General features: G+C 40.7%; 1 protein-coding gene across 7 annotated transcripts in view; it reads left to right on the top strand.

Moving 5' to 3' along the window:
• Positions 1-24292, top strand: part of CTNNA3 (catenin alpha 3) — a 577974-nt gene that overhangs the window by 488387 nt on the left and 65295 nt on the right. For all 7 annotated transcript variants that reach the window (XM_053388388.1, XM_053388387.1, XM_053388385.1 and 4 more), the window contains one exon: positions 1805-1956. In XM_053388388.1, coding sequence (XP_053244363.1) covers positions 1805-1956 — 152 coding nt within the window. The remainder of the gene's footprint in view (positions 1-1804; positions 1957-24292) is intronic.

Genomic DNA, 24292 nt, shown 5'->3' with positions numbered 1-24292 from the left:
TACTGAGTTTTGACGGAAAGTAACAGTACTTTTTCTCCTTGTATCTTAATAATGTCAGGATTGTTTTTGTAGTGGATAGGTGGTAACTGATCTGTGGTATCATTCAATCAATATATACATTTAAGTTAATTTTTTTTACTGGGCTGTAGTGCCTATACACCAGCTCGTCAGGAAAAGATACAATAAAATGAAGAGCCACAGTGACGGTTATAATTATAATAGCAAGCACAGTTAAACTTACGCTAGCTTAAATAGCCTGTCTAATCTTTTAGTAAGATCTCTCTTAAGACATACAGAGAACATTAAAGTGCTTTCCATTGAGGTCTCCAGAAGGTCAAATGCTATTCTGTTAGGACCAGCTTTGGATATGGATGCTCATGTGACCTTTTACAAATCAAAGATTGCCCCACGATTCATGCTAAAAACCTTCCATGCTTTTGGCAGAGCACCTCCTAACTCATGGGTACTTAAAACTCATGGAACTGAAACTCAGAGAAAGAGCTCACGGCTGAGCTTTTACACAGAAAGTTTCTTTACATTTTATTTTTAATAAGTCTTAAGATACGACTCCATTCTGAGACTTTCTATGGGGAAGCCCTATGGGATAAAAAGGTCATTATAACTTTAGCTAGTGGTAGCAGTGCCAACGTCTTAGCAATGTGGACTATTGCACTTATAGCATTGCTTAGCCATCGTAAATTATTTGAATACAAAATCAATCATTGGAGGAAAATGCAGTTAATTTTGTTATGGTGCACACCCTTTTATTTTAGTCAGCATGGAAATTACTTAGTAGGATGAGGGATGAATTTTGCCTCCTTCATGCTTTTAAGAGGTACACAGTAGGAAAGGCAGTGCACATTAGCCCTTTTCAGGTGACCAAGCGAACATGTGAAGGATAATGCCAGGATTGTGCACACTGTCCTTTTTGTAATCTTCATATGTTCATCTGATTGTCTATCTGGTCCTTGCATGCATGCAGTTTGTACATTCATAAGGTATCTACAAAAGCAGGTTGCAAAATGCAGGTTAGAGCTTGGTTAGAGAGAGTTTATATGCATAATCAGATAATCAAATGTACATGTAGTTGTATTTCTGACCCTTTCCTTCATAATAGATGTGTACTTTGGTTCCTGGTTCTTATTATACGATCGCTTAGTGCTCGTGTGCCTCAGACTAAATTGATAGAGCAATGTCCCTGAAACTGAGCTCAGGCATCAAACCTGGCAAAGTATTCTGAGCTCTTGTGTCCTTCCTCCAGAGCAGGACAAAGAGAGGTTGCCAGACAAAGCCAGTCCTTGGAAATATGACACAAACAAAACAATTCTCCATGTGGACCCAACTTGGGGGGGGGGGAGTAAGTGAAAGAAAATAAACAAGATGGGAAATGCAGGAACTGATTATTGTATTGTTACCGACCATTTATTCATTTTCTCTCCCTTCTGTCTAAACATTTCCTTTCTCTACTGTGCCCTGGACTAATAAAAACATGAGCTGGGAGCCGAAGTACAGCAAGTTTTGGGAGATTTCCACTGGGTATGATGCACGGAGCAATCATGTGAATCAACACTTAATCCCCACCCCTTTAAAAGCCTTTACTGGTGGGCAAATGGAATTGTAATGCGTTGCATTATTATTAACCTAGGTGTCTGCCTTCCATTTTCTTTTTCCTTTCCACTATTGTCCCCAAAAGCTTTCTTTAAAAAACAAACAAATACATGGGATTTCTCAAAACTGAAAGATAATGGCTAAGAAGACGTTCTACAATTGCCTTAAAAATTCTCTTTTTAATTTGATTTAACAGTGATTCCAGAGTTTATCGGTCAAGTCAACACTGCATTGGAAAAGATAAGCAGGAATACAATTCATCTGTTTGATGACAATCAGTTTGTTGACATCTCCAAGAAGGTCTATGACACAATTCATGACATTAGATGTTCGGTTATGATGATTCGGGTAAGTGTCTTCATTCTTTCATGCATTGCCAATTAAAACAAATTAGTCAGCCACATTGTTGTGCAGCATTCATATGAACGAGAGCTAAAGCCAAGTGACTAAGCAAGTGTGAAAGACAAATTCTTTCAAAAAATAGTTTGCATTTTGTTTCGAGAAACTGCGCTGTAACATTCAGAACCAGCCACTGGAGAGAGAAGGTGTGCAGTGTGTGGTTTCTCCTACTTAGGAAGAATCTGTACTGCTCACAGATGTCCTCTTTGTAGGCACAAATATGTATGCTTTATGTGTATTCTTTGTCCAAGTCAAATAATAGAACAAATAAAACATAATAAAATACATTAGCAAAATAAAATAAGCAAGAGTTATTTCATAGAATGTTTGTGTACCATATGAAGAAGAGTTTTTTGGCAGTGTATCATATTAGCTATACAGAAATTGTTTTGAAATTTAGCAGCTATTTGAAAAAGCTATTATTGCTACTTGATTGAAGGCTAATTTTGAATCATAGAATCATAGAATTGGAAGGAACCAGGAGGATCCTCTAGTTCAACCCCCTGCAATGCAGGAATCTTTTGCCCAATGTGGGGCTCAAAACCATGACCCTGAGATTAAGAGTCTTGTTCTGTACTGACTGGTGATGTAACAACATAAAGTAACCCTATTGACAACGCAAGGCACTAACTTTGGCTGGGGTTAAAATTAAAGAGACATTTAATTTCTGTACTAGAACTGCATGAACGCAGGGTATTTGATGAGAGCAGAAGCAACTTTGGTTTCTCAGCCTCCAACTCCATGACAGACATGGCTTGAAAGTGAATAGCTGTGAATGCTCTCCTTATGTTACAAATGCCCTCCAGGTCATAGAATAATCTTTCTAAATCATGGTATATTTTAAGATGGCAAAACCAATGAACTAATTTGTAATTCTAGATTTCTGTTCTATTCTGTTTCACCACCAAGTCTTGGATGTTGGGATTTAGCAGCTATTCTGCTTGCTTCCATGGCTCATAGATTCCTTCCTGGAAAACAGGTGTGCTCTCCTGACATTTTGCTGAACCCGCCTGTGAATGATTGCGTGCTCTTGGGTTTGAGAGAATGCATGTCCCATCTTTTGTGCTTATGAAATTCCTAAAGAAATATAGATTCCTCATCCTGCCAAAATGAATAAGATTGTGTTAAATGGCAAGCTTCTTTCACATTCTTCACACACATTACGTGCAAATTATGCAGAGCAAACACTTTTGCTACATTATCAATATGTTCATTTTTTCTAAGAACAAAGTATAAATATACTCAGGATAAAAGGATAAAAGTTTCAAGGGATGTTTACTTCCTTATTTCTGAAGAGGAAGATCAATTTTATTTCCCAAACATGCATTTTCATGTGCTTTGGTATAATGAAAATATGGAGACTTTTATGTAGGAAATACTTCTAAAATACGGGTAGCAGATTACTGCATGGAGACTGTGAGACATGGGGGTGTTCAGGATTGCGCTTACATCTAAATTAGCAAATGAACTGAAAATACCAAATTAGCTCATTCACAGTGTTGTAAATGGTGCTACAGCTAGTATGGATGTTAAAATTATATATGAAATGCACTTGCCATTTAAAGCACTCACCTTGGTAATACCCAGTAAAATAACCATTAAAATATGTCCCTGTCTTCTTGCTGTGCTTGTACAGTGTGATGAGGTCAGAAAAAGATCTGTTGCGAATGTGACAGGGGGAATGGAGGTGACTTTTTGCAGAGGATGTAGGAAGAAGTGAACACTTTAGTAAACACTGAGCAGAGTTTTCTCCGCTCAAGAAATCCTCTAGTTTTATTGAAACTCTTATTTTTATTCTTTTGCTCCCCTTGAGATTCCTTGGACATTCCATCAGAGACCAAACCTCCAAATTCTACTCAAATTTTGCTTTAGGCAAAATTGGTTGCAGCTCTGCTTTCGACATCCATCAGAGTCCTGAAATAACAGCTTAGTGCTTGATAGCACAGGAACAGTTGCACTTTTCTCGCTCGCTCTCTTGCTCCCTCATTCTCTCCTAGACAGGCTAGCTGAAAACTATTGCTAGACTATTATGGAACAGGACATTGCAGCAGAGGTGTTTAGTCCTTTGATTATCGAAATCTAGTTTTTCTGTGCCACATGAAAATAGGCTTAACATTATGGCAGGTTTTTTCTAGTAATATTTGCAGTTAGTTTCCTATAGTTATAGTTGTTTGAATTGTGTCAGGATTCCCTTCCTTATTGTGTGAGTCACTCTGAGGCTTCTTTTGTAAAACAATAACAACCAACCAACAGATTAATATAATTATAATGCATAACATATAATACATTTCATTATTTATTAATAGTACTTATGCCTTGCCTTTCCATTTTGAACAAAATGCTTTATCAGGCTGTAAATGGTCTTGTCCAGGGACAGTTCCTGGGGTTTGTAATGCTGCTAGTATTTATTTTTAAAAACACCCCTCTGTAGAAACTCTTCATTCTTCCCCCATACCCAAAAGACAGCTGTTATGCAGCTTGTTCATTTCTGCCATTTTTAATTCACCCTACTCAAGGGCTTACAGCGGGGATGGGAAACACGTGGATCTTTGAATGTTGTTGGACTGCAAGTCCCATCATCACTGACCATTGTCCTTTCTGGCTGGGGCTAATGGAAGTTGGGGTCAAATAACGTATGGAGGGCTGCAGGTTCCTTGCGGATGGGCTAGCTGGTGCAAAGGAGAATGAATGGGAAAGTAGGAATCACAGCAAATTAGTCCTAGGCAGGTGCCCATGTTTCCCAGATACTGGTGCCAGCTGTTACCTAATCTGCATTAGAATATGCTTAACATTGGCAACTCAAGGAAAAGTCAGAAGAAGTTAAATAGTCCAATACACCATCTGGACATTTCTGTTTCATTGACTTTGTTGCGAGAGCTTGACACCTGAAGTGTTTCTGAGGTTTGCTTTAATAACAGAGGGCACACTTCCCCTTACCCTTGAACCAGAGATCTGGTTCAGAACAGTGCCTCACAAAATGAGTCGAAATAAAGAATTCCATGCGTTTTGAAAGGAGGTGCATTCATATTCCTAATTAGATACCATCCAATTAGTTGTAAGAAACAGAACTAATACCTGCCTATAAGGCACTTCTGTATCTCTAAATGCTATTTAGGCATAAGCACTGTCTGCAGCAGCCAAGGTGAGGGAAGTAACATGCTTTACAGCCAACTGCTGGGACACATTGACTCCCTGCCAAACACACTGGGCTTCTGATTACACAAGGATCTGAGTACTGATGCGAGCAACAAAATTCTTGATCAAAATATAACTGGGAGATGTAAATGAACAAGGACACAAATTCATGGGGTTCCTTTCAACAAGAAAGGAAAAGGAGAATCTCTCAATGGGAACAGCATGGCAACTATTTCAACCATGAAATGACTGTGGGGTATTTTTTTTAATTAAAAAACCTGCTAAAAACAACCAGTCTGCCAAAAGTAATTATTAGCTTAGATTGTCAGTGGTATAGTTCAAAGTTTAAGCAACCTCTCAAATGTGTAAAATGTTAGGAAGCACTGGGGGGAGATCAAAGGCAGGTACTTTGCCCTACTACAGACTCTATTATTGCTCTGCTAGGAGATTTGCTGAATTAGACCTAAACCCGATGACTGGTTCAGAAATGTACCATTTTGTGTTCATTCTGTGAAAGTGCCTTCATGGTTTCCCTACTTGAGTTTTCTCCTCTATACTTGCCACATTTTCTATATCACGTTCTGTTAATAGCTTATATTATTCAAGATAGAGGACAAGTCCTCTTATATATTTGCCATTTGTGGCTTGCACCTAGTATAAAAACCAGTCAAATAGTCATACATGGTCAGATTCATTTGCTTCACGGGTTCATTTCAAAACATCAATCAGACTGCAGACCAGATCTAGCTATAAGTGATTTGAAAATTACACTATTAGTAGGGAATCAGTGATAAAGTGAAGCCTGTTTGTAAATTAGTTACATATGTATTTACCATTTTATTGGTAAATATATACATAAGGAGCATTTGGATTTGGCATTGTATTGCTTGAACCTGTAATTCTATGGCAATCTGGCTGGCCTTTTTAAAGCGGCAACTGAGGACTAAAAGGTTGGGAAAGCGGAGTTCTGGTTCATAGCACTGTTTATATGGGGTGGCTGAATGGTATCTAGGCAGCTGTCTATGCTGCATATTATTTGATGCCAGCTGAGTACTGGAGCCTCAAACATGATACTCTTTGAATACCTGTAAAAATGACAGGGGGTCACCGTCTGGGTAAGATAATGCTGCCAGGGGCTCTGCATGGAAATGAAAAAGCTACACAGAGCAAAAATGACTAGAAATCACAATAACTCACACAGGCAGTTGTTTGAACAATATCAAACTGTAAATTCAGCAGCAGTCATGAATCAGAGCACACAAAGCTTCTCCGCCCCCTAATCATCAGAATGCAACATTTTGAATTTAATCCTTATTAATTTAAATGTTTGAAATGTTTCTGTGCACATAAAGGTGGGAAAACATAGAACCATCCTCTTCCATTGAAATAAATGTGGCAGCTCCTGTGAGCACTTGACTTCTGTGTGTGCTTCAATGATTTCCCAGCCAGAAAAGATACCATATTTACTCGAGTCAAATGTGCACTTCAATTTTCAGAAACTTGAAACCAAAAAAAGTATTTGTGAATGTGTCATTGAATCTAATGCGCACCTTAATTTTTGCAACGTAATTTGGCCAAAAAAGGTGAGCATTAAATTCAAGTAAATACAGTAATTGCTTCGTGGTAAAGAGCAATGAAATCTTCTGCATAAATTTTAGTTTCAATCAGCATAGAGTTTTAACTTCCAGGTTTCTATTGAGAGTTATAATAGTCTGTTTTAGGATATATCAGTGGAATTCTGGACTGGTGAACCACTGACCAGCTCTTCCATCATAACTTCACTCAGTTTTCAAGGTATTCTAATAGCGATAGCATTGTTTGTTTTAGTAGATCTTGTTCTTGCCAAGTTCCTGAGGGCTAGGCTGATAAAATATGATCACGTCACCAGGACTTTGTTTCATTTGTGCTAAACCTCTCCCTTCTTCCTTCACAAATGAAAGTGGAATTCTGAAATGTTCATACATTATACAAATTGTTATGTGCTGAAGTTCTCACCCTGGGCCAACAGGGGGATACTGTAGATAGTTATGCAAATGAAGGATTGAAAGTGACATTCAGTGATTGGATAGTTTGTATGCAAATGAAGGATCGAAAGTGACATTCAGTGAATGGATAGTTTTAGAAAGTTGCTACAGTTACGTTGTTCTGGAGCTCTATATAAGCAGGCTGACTGAGCTCTTCAAGTTCTATTCTGGCCTCTGAATAAACAAGAGCCGTTTGAAGAATCGCTGTGTCGTCTAATATGTTCGCCCACAACTTAACACAAATTGTAATTGTACAAATTCAGTACATTCTCGCATGCTTGCTTGTCACGTATGATTTTTCTATTGCTGTTTATAGGGAGGGAATCATAGCTGTCAGCAGTAGAGCATGCATTTCTTACATAGAAAGCTCCAGATCTACACCATTCACTTAAAGCATGTGGCTTCCCCCCAAGAATCCTGGTACCTGTAGTTTACCCCTCACAGAGCTGTAGTTCCTACCAGCCTTAATAAATTGCTGTTCCCAGGGTTCTTTAGGGAGAGCCATAGTGCGGATGTGACCTTTGTTTCAATTCCTGGAATATCCAGCATAGAAAGACCCTGGAGAGCTGCTGCCAGCGAAGGGGAGTTAATACTGCACTAGATGGATATTTAGTTTGCCCTGGTATAAAGCAGCTTACTATGAGGAGAAGACCTATAACTCGTCCTAATATTTCACTGGTCATTGCTTATACAGCTACGGACTTTGCTTAACAAAGCTCGAATCTTGTTTTAAAAAATAAAATGAAAACGAGGGGTGTGTTTCACCAACTATTCGCAACAATGCTTGTGCATTGCGGTTTTGGAATTGGGGCATGAGTTCAGCCATGCTAATAACTGGATAAGACTACTTTAGCTCTTTCCCTTCACTTGTAAGTTCCACAGACTGCGAGGTTGCCTCCTTGTGCTAGGCCTGACCCCATACATTGCTTTGGTTGCTTAAGCTGGTGTTCTTTTGATCCCCCCCCCTTCCTCCTTTGAGTGCGAACAAAAGGGCAATGCTTTTGTCTCCAGCCCTCTCTGGTCCTGAAATGTTGCTCTGCTACTGTGTTGATCCCTGCCCTTCTTCTTTGCAAGCCTTTTTGAGACTATTCAGTTTGCTGCCATCTCTATTTTTGTGGCTTTGTATTCAGAACAAGAGATGGTTTTCATTCTCTGATTATAATTACGCCACTGGAGTCAGAGGTTAAGGTTACGAAGGTTGCATCTTTGGGCACAGGAAAGACTTTTATTTTTCTGTCCTCAGTAGTGATAATTGAAGGTTTCATGGGCTGCTTTTTTGTTGTCATGGTCAGTCCACAACGTTTCATTTTGTTCATTGGCTATCTTGCACAACTTACTTACAAATGCCTTATAGACCTTAAAAGAAAGCCGTAGAGTCTTCAAGCGAAGGGAAGCTTAGTTCAGGCAAGTCTGAAAACTCACATACTCTTCCACAGCTCAACAAACAAATTGTTCCACAGCTCAACAAACAGTCTACATATTGATGGCAGTGGATTTCTGGGAGTATTTGTTCTCCAGTGTGGACACTGCAAATGAAAATGCTTGTAAGCAAGTCATGTGTAATGAATGAATCAATCTGTTTCTACTCCTCTTTTGCATGTGTTTACTTGGTCAATTAAGGCCTGTATCTGCATTAATATGCTATTTATTTTTATCTGAAGTCCACACAAACATTGTAATTTAAAAACATGTTCAAAAATATTTTTTCTCTTAATATATGGGCATCTAAACATTGCTTGCCACTCCAATCTCCAAGCAGTGAGAGACTCCAGGGATTTCAAGTGCTTACCCTTGGTTTCCTTGGAAGGAAGGTCAGTGGAGACTATGGTGTCTTTAATATCTATGGTTTTATTTACACATATATACAACCTTGAGCATAGGATGTAAGGACTCACAATCTTTTTACATACATATATGCACATGCACATGTAACTCAGCTGGGAGTCTTCCCCCTAAAAAAAGCCCAGGCATTCTGAGATATTCTGAGATACTATAGCATGTTAATGCTCCATTTCCTTGATTTAGAGGACAGCACAACAACTACTATTTAATGCTTTTTATACTGTTGTTGGGAACTATGCTGATAGCGGCTCTCTCATGACTACAGTGCTTGCCCAGCCAAAGGTAGACATTGCTGGGCTGGACCCTGGTGTTGTGGGTGCCTGTGCTCCTGCTTCCTACTTCTTCTGCCTTTTCATGGCAGTGGAGAATAAAGCTGGACTTTGGGGAAATGGTGTGATTGAGAACAGTGGAGACTGGAAGACAGGAGGACTCGGTGCAGGAAGTGAGAAGGCAGAGGAGCAAGCCAGAACATCTGCAGCTGAGAGAGGCACTAGATACGAAATGAACTCCTCTTCTTGCTTATTTGATATCTATGTATCCAACTGACACAGCCAAGGGAGCTATCTAAGAACAGCACTCCTTGATTCCCAGTGCTTAAAAAATTGTTTCAGCTAAAATGGCACATTGTTTTGTCTATTGTGTATTGTTGTAACATGCACCAGCACATAGTTTTGCAAGTGAAACCAGGCTACATAATGAATGCTTTTTTCTGGTTCTCCTTGAACTGTCTGCATTATGTTTGCTCCAATGCTCTTGTTGGGATTTGTGGCTACTCTGCAAAATTAAAATAGATATAAACTGATCACTGTCATGAGATCAAATAGATGGGATTGTGTGTTTACTTCTGGCCAACATTTCTTTTCCTAATCTCAAGAGATAATCAGCTCTTTGAAATATTGCTTCTCCCTGATCTCATAGGACTGGGCTGAATGTTCATTTGAAGCAATTCACTGACCACTTAACAATGGCACAAACTGTCTCTGTTGATTTAATTCCTCGCCTTGACAGTATTTTGGAGCTGCACCAAATATCTACTTGTTTCAATGTTGTGGATAAAAGTAGAGCTTCCAAGGATATAAAAATGTTCTCGAACTTTCCCTGCACTCAGTTTGTTAGCTGCCTTTATCCACCCCAACAGCTGATGCTTTAGCATTGTGTGTGTGTGCGCGTGCGCCCACACACACACACACACACACACACACACACACACACATAATTAGATGGTTTTCTTTGTGGTAATGGTGTTCTGCTCCAGCCACAGGGATTGTGTAGTGAGTGTGAAGATGGTAGTATATTACAATGGCCTATCAGAATATGAGTGAGGGCAGTATTTTCTAAATCAGGCTTGCCCTTAACATGATTTTTTGTTTCCTCCTTTAACATGGCCTGCCCCACTACGAATTGCTTTTCAGAAATGCCTCACTGTTTCAGTTGCTGGAAATAAGCAGGTTCTGTTTGTAGCTTTCCCATGGGGATCTGGTTGGTCATTTGAGAACAGAATGCTAGACTAGATGAGCTTTTGGGTTGATTCAGCAGGGCCGCTCTTATATTTTTATGTGCAAGTGATAGTGTGAAGATCTTTTTGCTTTAAAGTTCTCTAGAAAAAGGATTGGTGGGAAGCTAGAGTCTGACTAAATTCATTCTTAAAATGGAGTGTTGGAGGAGTGAGGCTCTACTAGTTTTCAGGTTGCACCTAGGAATGCCAGCTGCAAATTCCATGGCTTTAACATCTGCCAACTTTTTTTTCTCCCTTCCCTGCTGCTTTGTTTAACATGCAGCTGATGAAGAGCTATGAAGAACCCAAAACCTTGCTCAGTATTTTATGAGTTTTTGGTTGGTTCTAATAAATGTATTGCCTCACCGTGGATTTTGGACTTTTTCTCTGTTGGAACAGCATAGCTTCTATACTTTTTAATATGTGGAGAACTATGAGTTTTAAGAAGATCACAGTATACAGTGTGAGTGTATTGTACCTTATACTAGAGCAGTGAGCCAGATTGCTAGATATTATATTGCTTTATTCCTACATTCGATTTATTCCTACACTCAATACAAGAATTGAGCACCCAGCCTGAACTCCCCTTCTATTATATGAGCACTGTAGCAAGACCATAGATTCCCACTTTATTGTCTCTTTATAACACTCGAGGGAATGCTGTAAGAGTGAATCACATACATAATGATAAATTTGCCAGGTAGTGTGTGGATCTGAAGGTAAGGAATTTTCTAAAGTTACTCAGACTTGGTTCAGGCTTTAAATTAAATTGCATACTGTGCAGACATGCAGCAAAATAAGAATTTGGGCAAAACATGCCCCACAATTAGTAAAAAGCTAAATTCCTCCTTAAGGGCAAATATCATCATCATCACACCTTTATTGGCATCACTTACAAACATTCAGAATAAATAGGCCAATGCGATCTCATTGCCATTTCAACAGTACAGTCATTTGCCAAAGGGAAGAAGAGGTGAGTAATCTATTTCACCTCTGTGGGACTCCAGCAAGGGCAGGGTCCTGTAGCGTACCTCGGCGGCAGAAAATCAAATAGAGGAACTTGGCTACTGTCTTGGTGAGCTCCTGGTCTCTCCCCTGTAATAAGAAGCGTATAACCTCTGTCTCTGGTTTCCATGTTGGGATACATAGGTGGTCTAAGAATTGTTGGCGGAGATCATCATATATTTTACAATTAAGGGCCATGTGAGCTAGAGTTTCCACCAGGTGGGCATCACATGGGCAGATCCTACCTCCTTCTGCCATACCCACAAACCTACCCCAAAGGAGGTTAGAAGGATTACAATTGAACCTTAAGGGCAAATACCAGCCACACAACTGAAACTTCCGCTTCCGGAAATGAAATGTATGCAATTAAAGGAAGCATATCTGAACCAAACCTGCAAAGTTTCAAAGTGAAGGGGGAGCAGTGAGTGAGTTAACTGGAAGTAGATAACTCCATCAGGATCCAGGAAGAAGTAAGAGTGAGGAAAGCTTTGGGGGAAGAACAACTCGATTATAAAAGCGAAAGCACTCCATACCAGGTGCCCTCCATATATTGTTGGACTGCAACTTCCCTCAACCCCAACGAGCATGGCAAATGCCCAGACATGATGGGAGTTGTGGTCTTAACAACACCTAGAGGTAGCATTGGCTACCTGTGCTCTGTACAATCCATCACCAGACACTTTGCTCTCTAACAGGCCTGGGGAAGGTGGAACACGATGAGAGGTTGCTGATAGTATACAAGCCAACTAGTAAGTGTAGATCTGAGTAGTTTCCCCACACTGTTTTGTTAAAGTTGTACATATTGACTCTACCAGTGTTCTAGTTAATCTCTGAAAGTTTCTGAAATTGATTTTAGAATTGGCACATGCACAGTTCATTGAGTCTTCATTGTGTGTCTTTTTATCCTTCCCCTCACTGATTGGTTAAAACTGCACATAGAAGAGTATTGATATGATTGCGGAATTCTCTTTCTCATAACAGGAAAAAATGGACAGATCCATCAGTCTCTCAAGGCTGTTGCAGCCTTAATGTAGTTTGTGCTTCTATGTGAAACTGTAGAGAGAAAATATAAGACACCACATAGTAACTTCCATAAGCTCCAACCAGCATGGCCAGTAGTCAGAGATGGTGGGAGATGTGGTCTACCAATATCTGGAGGTCACTAGGTTGGTGAAGTCTGAGTTAAGAGAAAGAGAGCAATGCCTCTCCTTTCTTAGAGGGCCCTCTGCCAACTCCTCTGAAATAAGCATACAGTGGTACCTCAGGTTACAAACACTTCGGGTTACAGACTCCGCTAACCCGGAAGTAGTACCTCGGGTTAAGAACTTTACCTCAGGATGAGAACAGAAATTGTGTGCCAGCAGCGCGGTGGCAGCAGGAGGCCCCATTAGCTAAAGTAGTACCTCAGGTTAAGAACGGACCTCCAGAACGAATTAAGTTCGTAACCAGAGGTACCACTGTATTTGCTTAGGAAACAGATGTGGAGAGGTCTGGCTGCAAGGCTGGTGCAGCAATCTCTATTTTGAGTAGAACTAGAATTAAGCACTTTGGACTTGTATGAAACTTGGCACACTTATACACCAAGTCTTTTTTGTGTGTGTTTTGCTTTGTTTTTGTTTTTTTTGCTATGAGTCCCAGTAAGGGTAGGGGAGCATGAGAGAGACAAATGCGTATTTGTAGTTAACATGGTGCTATCTGGATGGTGCCTTGCTAGCAGGAACCTTTTGAACTTTAACAGTTTTTTCTCCAAAGTATTTTACAAACCTAGAAGACAGGCTAGACATATGTGGGATAGCTGTATCAAAGGTAGCTTTAAAGCAGCCAGAAAGAAAAGAAGCAAAGGTTTGAGATGGAGAGTTTGTCCTGCATCAAAGATGCCAAGTAACTAGCCCCACTTTCTTCATGCCAATGAAAATAAAACTGATCCGTTTCAGCTGCTGGTGGAACATACTTCGATTAAAACAGAAGGCTAACAACTGTACAGTATCTTTGAGGTCCAAGTACTATGCTTCCCAGGCAGAGATAGCAAAGGTTGCATTGAGCCACGTTTGCATGAGGAAGCTGACACACGTCTGATGTTGAGTATCAGATGCAGCACATAGCAGGCAGGAAAAGATGGTTGTCGGGACAGCAGGCACAGATGTGGATGTGATCATTGTGTCTGCCTTGCAGCACTTTCCAGGGACAAACACAGCTGTTACAACAAAGCACATGAAATTACAACTAGTTGGGACCCTAGGAGAGCAAACACATCAAATATGTTTCATGGATTCAGTGGGCATAATGTGACCTTGTTCTTTGATAGCTTTGGGACACATGGAACATATTTCCTTACAGAAATGTTTCCTCTTGGAGAAATGCATTTCTGATACTGGCAGAAGGCCCAACACATTTTTCTTTCACCAAAAAAATAAAATAAATACTTTGCTGTCTCATCGGGAGGTGATTTTGCTGCTTTCAGTTCAAGGTGGCTAGCTGGGGCAGCCATCTCCCCCCCCCCATGTGAATCCCTTTGGGAAAAGGCTGAATTATGGCATAGTGTTGTTTCCAGGAGCATCCTGGCCCAGCCACACAGACTGCTGAGAACATCTAAGCTGCTGCCTGAAATGGTTGCAATGCCTTTTGGAGGGAGAGGGAGAGGGAGAGGGAAAGGAAGAGGGAGAGGGAGAGGGAGAAGCCTCCACTGACATAGTTAAAAGACAGAAGGGTCACAACAACACCATACAGTGGTACCTCGGTTTACAAACGCTTCGGGTTACAAACGCTTCAGGTTACAGACTCCGCTAACCCGGAAGTAGTACCTCGGGTTAAGAACTTTACCTCAGGATGAGAACAGAAATCATGTGCTGGTGGCGTGGCGGCAGCAGGAGGCCCCATTAGCAAAAGTGGTACCTCAGGTAAAGAACAGTTTCAGCTTGAGAACGGACCTCCGGAACGAATTAAGTTCTTAACCAGAGGCACCACTGTACTTCTAAAGCAAATTTAACACAAATTTAAACTACATGGCTTTCCCAAAGCAGCTTGAGAACTGTAGTGTAGCCTTCCCAGAGCAGCCTTAAAGAAATCAGTGCCCAGGATTATTTGGAAGAAGCATTGTTTGGATGTGAGAAAGATTACTGCCATAGAAAATTTGTAATTGCAGGTAAAGTGACACCCCCATCTCAACAGTAATAGAATATACCGTACTTCCTTTTTGTAGTCAATGAATGGCCCAGGAAGAGGAGGGGGAGGCGATATTTGTCCTAGCCTGACCATATAGGATCGTGGTTGCAGCATGTCTTCTTTCCCTCACCAACAGAGAAGTTCACTTACTTCAGGGAGTAATGGTGTGATATTTTTAAATTACCATAGTTGCAGTGACATTTCATAGAAAGGCTCTTTCCCCTTCCAATGTTCTATTCAATATTGTATTTTTAAACTTTAAAACATGCAAGCAAATACCCTTGTAACCTCTACAAGGAAAATTTCTACTGGTGTAAAAACACAAAGAAAAACTGTTAAAATGAATGGGAAAACTGCATAGGTTAGAGAACCGTGTCAGAAGTCACAGTATGACATACATTTTTATCATGGCCCTACTGTGGTATTTGACATTTTAAATCCCTACTGAAACAAGAATTGAGCAAATATTGTACAATTGGAAACAAAAAAGGGAAAAAAAGAAAAATCTAATTGCTTCCTGCAAAAAGACTGTGGAGAGAGATAGCACTTATAAGGAACACTTTCTGTCCTGCTGTTTGAAAAAGCTCCAAGTGAAACTAGAGTAAGCAGGAGCACAATTCACTAGCAGTTACCAATATAAAACAAGTTATTGTTGCTGTATCATCCTTACCGGAGAAGAAATGCTACAAATATTGACATTCATTTTGAATAATGCCCTGTGAATACTGGAAGAGAGGTTGACTATGCAAGAGTTGGGAGGCAAATGTCTCATCTCCCCCAAAAGGAAAAAAACCCACAACCCGACTATATTAAACTGTTCTAGAGATTCTTCTTTTGGCACACCCTGATCAGATCCATACCATTAGCGTCCACCATCTTTTGCACCAGGTGTTCCTAGATAAATTCACTGGGTCAGTGTATTTTGATACCTGGAGCAATATAGGAAGCTGCCTTACACTGACCATTGGTCCATCTAGCTGACTGGCAGCGATTCCCCAAGGTTTCAGACAAGGGACATTCCTTGCCCAACCTGGAAATGCTGAGAACTGAACTGGGACTTTCTGCAGGCACAGCAGATCCTCTACCTCTGAGCTACTTCCTTTCATCAGCAGACGGAGCAGGCACACAAGCCACCTGGTGCCTTCCCCTCTCTGGTGAAATCCATTATATTTCTGTTTGTAGTAATTGCTTCAAAGTTTGCATCTAAACGCATACATTGTTTTTGTATACCGTATGTGCTCTTTAAGCTGCTTAAAGAGGCGATTGTGTTTTATGGGCTTTTATTTGTGCTTGTGGATCACTTCAAGATGCTTCATAGCAAGTGATTCATAAATGAAATGAAATCTAATATAAATAGCCATATGCCACTTTTATGCAAATTTGTGTCCACTTTTATGCAAATTTGTATAGAGTGTAGGATGCCTTGTGTGGCAGGGCTGAGGAGGCAGCAGAGGCCCCACTGCTCTGTTCAACCCTGCTGGGTAACAGCTGGGGTTAGGACTCTAGTCTTTTTCATTAGGCTGTCTATTACAGATGTCAAAAGTATGAGAGAATAGTAGATTTTTGTTTTGTAAGTTATAAACCATGTATATTCTAAAAGACCTTTAAAGTAGTGAATGTTTCTTTCCTTTATAGGTCACCTTTAATTGAAAGCAACCAGGGAACTTTGATCTGACTATGTATTTCTCGTACCGGTGTGCTACCCATTTTCTAGGCCACTTATCTCAAGTAATGAAGTAACATTACAGTAATCTTGAGATTATGTTTTATAGCACCTTAGAAGTTCACACCAAAATTAAGTAGCTGGTTATCTTCAGAATACTCCTGTAGTACAAGGAAAGGCCTATTCAAGACAAAATTCCCACTTAATTCAGGAAGATTTTCTTAATTTAAAGCAGGGTTCATACAGAAAAGGGCTATTCACCAATACTGCTGTATATCCCGATAATTTTTCAGGAGTCGAGGCTGATGAAAATCCTTATCGCAGGGACAAATGTTTCTCTACATGCAATACAAAATGTTTATTTTTTCAAAATGTTTAAGTTGAGAAGGGTGCTTTAAACAAAACTCCTGGGGCACTGCCTAGGGACAAATCATTCTGAAAAAAGTGGTATCAGTCTAATCTGCAGATTATTTTATATTTTCCATCTTGCTCCTTGATCTTGGTTCAACCTGTTCTGTTAAACTACACATTATTAATTAATAGTTAAAATGGTAGGTTTGTGTACAATGCATGTATTTTACCCAGTGCCCTGTGCACGACCTGCCCTTTGTTTTCCTGACTACACAAACGTCCACCACATCCATTTGCTCTGGTCAGTGACAACCACTCCAGTTCTACCCAGGATACTTGAGGAATCTGTAAATGGTAACCCCCCCCCCCAAACTTCATGATTATGGTTCACCCAGGAAAATTGTGGGACTGCAGCTTGTGTGTCCTTGAGTCACGTTTGTTAATTTGCATCCCCCCCACCCCAATATCCCTGATGTGCATACACCATAAAACAGTATGTTGACACAAACACAATATGTCGTCACAAGAAGATGGTGGCTTCAGGGTGTGTCAGCAATGTGAAGAGAGCAGGAAAGTGTGAAAGGATTGGAAAGTTGCAGCAATGGCAGTGCACTTTATTGCATCTGAAGACTGTGGGGAGGGGAGCCGTTTCCAGGGCTCCTTGATGTCAAGGCCATGTGTAGCAGCGAAGGCAGTTCTTTCTTGTCCAGAAATGCAAGTCATGGGGGAAATGAATAAGCAAATGGGAGGTGCATTTGCAGTCACAGTTGTGTATTTTGGGCAGTGTAGAAAGGGACTTTCCTATTTTTTTTTCTGGAGTCCAGTACAGGATGTGCTATTCAGAAGGCGCCACATCAAGAGGCAAATGTACAAGCTGGACCAAATTTCTAAGCTTAGTTAAAAGTCAAAAAGAATTTCCTTTGCATAGCTCCTCCTCAAGGCAATTTTTTTCAGAGATTTTAAATACCTTAATTATAGATAGTTGGCCTTGTGTTAGAGTAAAATTTATTTTAAAAAAAAAAAAACCTCCCCTGGAATCATTCTTGTTGGTTTTGAATGTCTTATTTCATTCGATCATCCCATAGTTTTGTTGAAGAATACAAATAATATTTCCTAACACCTTTTCACCATCAAGGCAACAGCTGGAAGAGCCATTCGTCATTTCAGGCTGGGAAGTGTGGAAAAATATTCCTTTAGCTCACATACTTGTTCATACTTCTTTTAAAATGGTATTTTCATTCCCCACGGTGCTCCATCAGGTTTGGGAGGAGTTGCTCAGCCATGAGCAAGCTGTTCCTGTCAGCCTTTTACTCAGGTACTGACTGTAACTGTGTGGTGTAATGACTTCTATTTAGAATTTGATTGACAGGCCGCTGACAGGTGGGCACAGAGCTAGTGTGGAGGCCCAGTGCATGGAGGCTCCAACTGAAGAGTAATAGAGACATAGAGGTGTTCTCCTTTGGTGTTTTTTCTTCATTTATATGGCATGTGCCTTTTGACTTGCTAGCAGCAGCAGCAGTAGCAACAGTGGGGCAAATCCTGGTATATTGCTCAAGATCTCAGGAAAGGGAGACATGTGCAGGTGCTGGCTCAACCCAGCCAAGTCACCCTTTGCTTGCATCAATACCTCAAGTCAGTGGTGCTCCAGTTATGTGAGCTGCTTGAATATTTGTTTGGTGTGAGCTATGAGTTTAGCTCCCTTTGTGCAGAAAGAGGTGGTAGGATTCTAGTCTGCCCTGCTTCAGATTGCAAGTGAGGGGTGTGGTCATATTTATTTACTCGTGACAATTGTTTATTATCCCACCTCCCAGGTATAAACTATTCCAAGGTGGCTTACAAGCTACATTAAATTACATACAGTGGTGCCTCGCAAGACGAAATTAATTCGTTCCGCAAGTTTTTTCTTCTTGCGAGTTTTTCGTCTTGCGAAGCACGGTTTCCCATAGGAATGCATTGAAAATCAATCAATGCGTTCCTATGGAAACCGCCTTCAGACCAGGTCCGGGGACAGTCTGTCCCCCGACCTCTTCTGAAGGCTGGGGGGGGGGACAAGGGCTTTTCTTCCCACCGCCAGCCTTCAGAAGGCTGTTCTGAAGCCTGGCGGTGGGAAGAAAAGCCCTTCTCCCCACCTCCCACCCCGGAAGCTCCGGGGACAGGAGGGCTTTCCTCCCGACTGCCAGCATTTTAAAAGCCCTCAGGACAGCGGAGGCTTTTAAAATGCTGGCGGGCGGCAGCGCAGCGTTTGCTGCCGCCCGCCAGCATTTTCAGATCACCCGGGACAGCGGAGAAGTCTCCGCTGTCCCGGGAAGGCAGGCGGGGGGAGCAAAGACTTTTGCCCCCCACCGGCCTTCAGAAGAGGTCCAGGACCTCTTCTTGCGAAGCAAGCCCATAGGGAAATTCGTTTTGCGAAGCACCTCCAAAACGGAAAACTCTTTCGTCTTGCGAGTTTTTCGTTTTGCGAGGCGTTCGTCTTGCGAGGCACCACTGTATTTTAATAAAACAATAAAAGCAATATTTAACATGTTGTTGCATGCCACCCCAATCTCTGAGTGGCGTGAGATTCCAGGCACTTACCCAGGGTTTGATTTCCTCAGAATGAGGGACAGTGGAGACTATAGTGTCTTTAAGATACATGGCTTATTTACACATACATACTGTATAACCTGAGCCTATGATGGAGGTGCTCACAGCATTAACACCCGAAGAGGGTCTTGCATCTCCCATACAGCCTTGGATCCCAGCAGAAATCAGGCATGGCTCTGTCTCCCAGCTGTCCAGCCTCCTCCTAGCTTGCACACCTCAACTCTTGCTTTTGTCCTTCTAACTGACAAACAGTTGAGGGACAGGGCCCACCCACTTGTCGTCTGGCACAGAGCCACCTCCTTCGTTAATTTAATGACCCATACTTAGGGATCATTACCAAGAAACTTGTTTAAAACTCTCTGGGATCCTTCCCAAAGGACACCGGATGCCGTCATCCTGTGGAGGGAAGGAGGTAGGGACAATACAAACTGTTGTAGATCCTGTGGTGGTCTTCACTATTCTGGAAATAGTTGTGCTAGCAGGAGCCGAAGCAACAGGTCCCACTAGTGCCATGGATCTTTCTCCCTGTCTTCTGCCCCACCCCAAATTTGGCTCTAGGCAGATCAGAACTCCCAGAACAGCATGTGGGGGAGGAGAAAGGAAATAGCTCTGTGAGTGCGGCAGTTCTGCTTGATGAAACAATCTCATTGGCACTGCTTTGAGTTCCATCTATGGTCTTGTAGGGTTTGTTGGCTATGAATATGTGGGAATGAGGTTGTTTTCCTTCTCTCTCTCTCTCTCTCTCTCTCTCTCTCTCTCTCTCTCTCTCTCTCTCTGTGTGTGTGTGTGTGTTTCTTTAGTGGAAATCAATAGCTGATCCACATAACTACTTTGGGTGTGCTGATGGATTTAGGTATGCTCAGCAGCAATCTGACACCCCCCCCACACACCTTTGAATAGCAAAATTTATTCACATCATACTGTGGGAGGAAAAATATGAATCCCTGTGATCCATATGTGTGGTGTAAATAACAAAAGGATAGGCTAGGTGCCTGGATTCAAAACTAACTGTCCTGAAAGAGAGAGCCCCCAGTAGCATAGTGAAAACTCAAAAAATCAAGCAGCAGTATAGTGTTAGTAGACCCTTTTATCCCATTTAGTCTGCTTATAAACAGTGCTCCTCTCTTTCTACCCCTCTTGCAATGAGCAGACCACACACAGTGAAGTCAGTTAAAAATGCCTTACTTACGGATTCATTCATATAGCAGCAAGGAGAACACAGGCAGAATACTAGGGTAGAAAATACAGAAAGATAGCTTCAGACATGTGCTCTAAGCTTGGAGTTTGCTTAGGCATGTCTTCCTTGGTCAGTTACATGGCGCAGAGAGAGGGGGAACTGGAAGTGGAGAAGAGGGGGCATGACCTAGCTGAGTCTAGGATGACAACCTCGTTGCCTTAACCCCTTCATGCACTAACTGGCACTCATGCATATATTTGACTGCAATTTCCCACACATATCACAGTCAGATGGGCAAGGTAAATAAAATTTTTACTAATCTGCTGTTGAAAACATTTTTGGTTTGCAGGATAGTGGAAGGTTGTTAGGAAAACAAGAATCCAAAGTTTTCCTGGGCATGTACAACTAACTATACATGTCTTCGTAGTCAATTAAAAAAACCTCCGGACATGGCCCTGCAATGAATTTTTAATAGCATTTTTAAAAAAAATGAAGTGAATGGCAAAAAGGCTTTTAAAGGCTTTTTATTCTCCTGCATAGTGAATGCTGAATGTTAATGTAGCGATGTAGAGTAGGTTTACTGATAGCCTCACTGATTTGTGAATGATGTGCACCATTCTTTGAGAATGGCTTTGTTTAAATTCTTTTGCTAAGTATCAATTCATATAAAAATAAAGGAAATAGAAATAAAAGAAAAATAGATGGTTGCCCTGTTCATGGCAGGTATTCAGCTGAAAAATAACTGCAGTATATTTATTTTTAAATGTAATTCCCATTATGATAGTTGCCAAAGAGTTTTTATTAGTGCAAAATATTAGTATTCATACATTCTGAATGGAGACTATGGTTGAATTTATTGCAACAAACAAAGGAGCGGGATGGCTCTTGTAATTTGGGAGCATGTTCTTCTAAAAAAACTCTTCAGAGAAAACTAGAATGGAGACAGTGCTGCGTATGCATGTTTTCTGAAAGAATATTCATTTGACAGCTCTAATCCAAATGTAAAAGGCATGTTTAAATGTATCTCATGGAAGAGTCACTAACAAATAGAGGCAGTGCAGTGTGGATAACCAGCATGGCATAGTGGTTAAGAGTTTTGGAATAGGACCTGGGAGGCCTTGGTTCAAACTGCCATTTAGCTAGTTAGTGAAAACTAACTTAAGTCACATTGGGTGGCATTCAACTACGTTTTATTCAGAGTAGAACTGTTTAAATTAATGGACCTAACAATCATCTTCCTTCATTTAAATTGGTCTACTCTGAGTAAAACTTCATTGAATACCATCCTTTATATTCAAAGGTAGCCTTCCCAAGTTTACTCACGCCCCAGTCTTACCCTGCATTTAGTGGGACAGGTACTCCTTAGTAAGTTTGCTTAGTTTTACAGCCTTCTTCATAACTAACATTAGCTGGATTTGAACCATTTAATTCTCCTTTTTTTCTATATTCCTTTGAACAAATCCATTTCATTCGTCTCCTTATATACAATAAACAAATTATACAAGCTGATTTCTATAAAGGGCATGATATCTTTGTCCAAGAGCCATCCATGGGATAGTAGCAAGGCAGGGATGGTAGCCTTCAGAAGCTATTAGATTCCAGCTTCAATCAACCTCATCCAGCATAGCCAATGATCAGAAATGATGGGCATTGTAGTCCAACCAACATTTGGAGAGCATCATGTTGACTACCCCGGGCATAGGGCTAAGTAAAGAAGTAATACATACTGAGCTGTATTCAATAATCTTTACTTGGGTCATTTCACCTGTTCACTGTCAGGTAAACAGAGCCTAATCCCTATTAATTATGTGTTGTGTCTCCTTGGCTGATGCAAGCTTATTCAGAAGTAAGTTCTATACAGTCTAAAGAGACTTACTCAAAAGTAAGTGTGCATGCCTTTGCAGCATCCATCCAGTTCTCTTCAACGTATTATGCCAAAGCTCATGTTGACCTTGCATAAGCTTAGTATTTTGGATAGTATCTTCTTCATTCTGTATATCTTTCACAGAGGCATGATTCCACAATGTTATGGCTGTGTAATATGTTTCAATTAATTTTTGATCAGGCTGTTTCTGGTCTGGAAGCTAGAGGTGTCTGTCTCTTTCCTTATCTTGGGCTCACTAGAAAGCTTGCATTTAGTCTTTACTCATACCATGCTGTGATTGATAATTTAATGAGACAAGCTGCTTAATGGGGGCGGGGGACCAGAAAGATTAACACCGTTAAACCTAGCTAGGAGAAATCAATTCATTTTTTTTAAAAAAACCCTCAGATTAATAAACATTCAATTTAACATTTGCTGCATCTGTTTGATGGGATATGCTGCTCTTCTTACGCCAATCAAAGGTGAAATAATATTGTACGCTGACAAAAATAAGAATTAATTAGGCATAACCACCTACAATTTCATCATTCAATTTAGCATTAGGACAGTAAGGGTAGAATTATCAGAATCACTGTGAGTAGCATGCCAGGAATTTTTCTTTTTATATTCCCTTAAAATTGACAATTATATTTATAAGTGTGCTACTGTTTTGGGTAAGTCATTTTGAGTTCACCTTTATGAAAAAAGTGCCTAATAAATAAATGAAGGCAGACCTGAGGAACATGTGGACCTCCAGGTATTGTTGAATTACAATTTGCATCATTCCTGGCCTTTGCTATGCTAGATGGGGCTGGTTTGGCTTATCTACTAGGGTCTCTTGTTTATTTAGTTTGATAGCCTGCCCTGTTCTATCAAAAACAATTCTCTTCCCCAAAGACAGCAGAATTCAAATTCCTCTAAACTTCCCCATGCTTTCCAACTCAACCTTGAGGCCAGTCAATACAGGCAGGACAAATGCTTCAGACAAGGGTTTTGTGTTGGACTGTGGCGAGTCTGTAGTAGTGTATGCCTTCAGGCTGTGTAGGCCGTAAGACCAACAGATATAGATGTTATTTCCCTGCACAGGTACAAAAATGGTAAAGAAAACCACGGAAGCACACATATCCCCAGTCACAGAACTGTTTTCTAGAGTCCTTTTCATAGTGAGGCATGACACTTAAATTGGTTTATATTTGTAGTTTAAAGATGTCCTGAGAGAGCCTGTGTAAGAAAAATCTAAAACACATCACCGTGACATGTGATGCTGTGTGTTCCATTGCATATACTCATCCTCCTGTGGCAGATGTTTTCTGACTACTTTAACGTGAAAAAGACCAGATAAGAACCTCATAAATACTGGTTCAAGGATGGCTGCAGTGTGTCTTTCACAGGGTAAATGGACAGTTATCCTTTCTGGCAACTCAACAGTGTCCCTTGCTATAGCTATATTGCCTAAGGCATAACGTAAGGCAGTGAATTAAAGGATTTGCAGCAGTAAATTGGTCTGTGGCTTGCCACCAAGTTGCTTAGCTCTGGGCTTGCTAGATCAGACAGAGGAGCCAAATCAGTGAATAAAGAGAGTGCCGATGACACAATTTGTGCCATTATTTACAGCTACTGTGTGTTCTTCTGAAATTCACTTGGAAATGGACTAATATAGCCATTACTCAAGGCAAAGGTTAAGAGTGTGTGTGTGTGTGTGTGTGTGTGAGAGAGAGAGAGAGAGAGAGAGAGAGAGAGAGAGAGAGAGAGAGAGAGAATGAGCCAGTTCAGCCGATTCTTCCTTTAAGGAAAAGAGAACATCTAGAAAAAATAATTAGCTCTGTAGAATACTTTTGCTGTAAGCAACCTTAATGATTAATATTAAAGTGTGGGCTATTCTGCACCTTACCAACTGTCAAAAGATATGCAGCTAAAACTATGGTAATCCAAGCATTCACATTTATTCATGGTGGAGGGGCAGAAAAAGAGTGTCATAACTAAA

The sequence above is a fragment of the Podarcis raffonei genome, chromosome 5, assembly GCF_027172205.1.
Source record: "Podarcis raffonei isolate rPodRaf1 chromosome 5, rPodRaf1.pri, whole genome shotgun sequence".
Taxonomy (NCBI): domain Eukaryota; kingdom Metazoa; phylum Chordata; class Lepidosauria; order Squamata; family Lacertidae; genus Podarcis; species Podarcis raffonei.
This window is presented reverse-complemented; position numbering and strand designations above follow the sequence as displayed.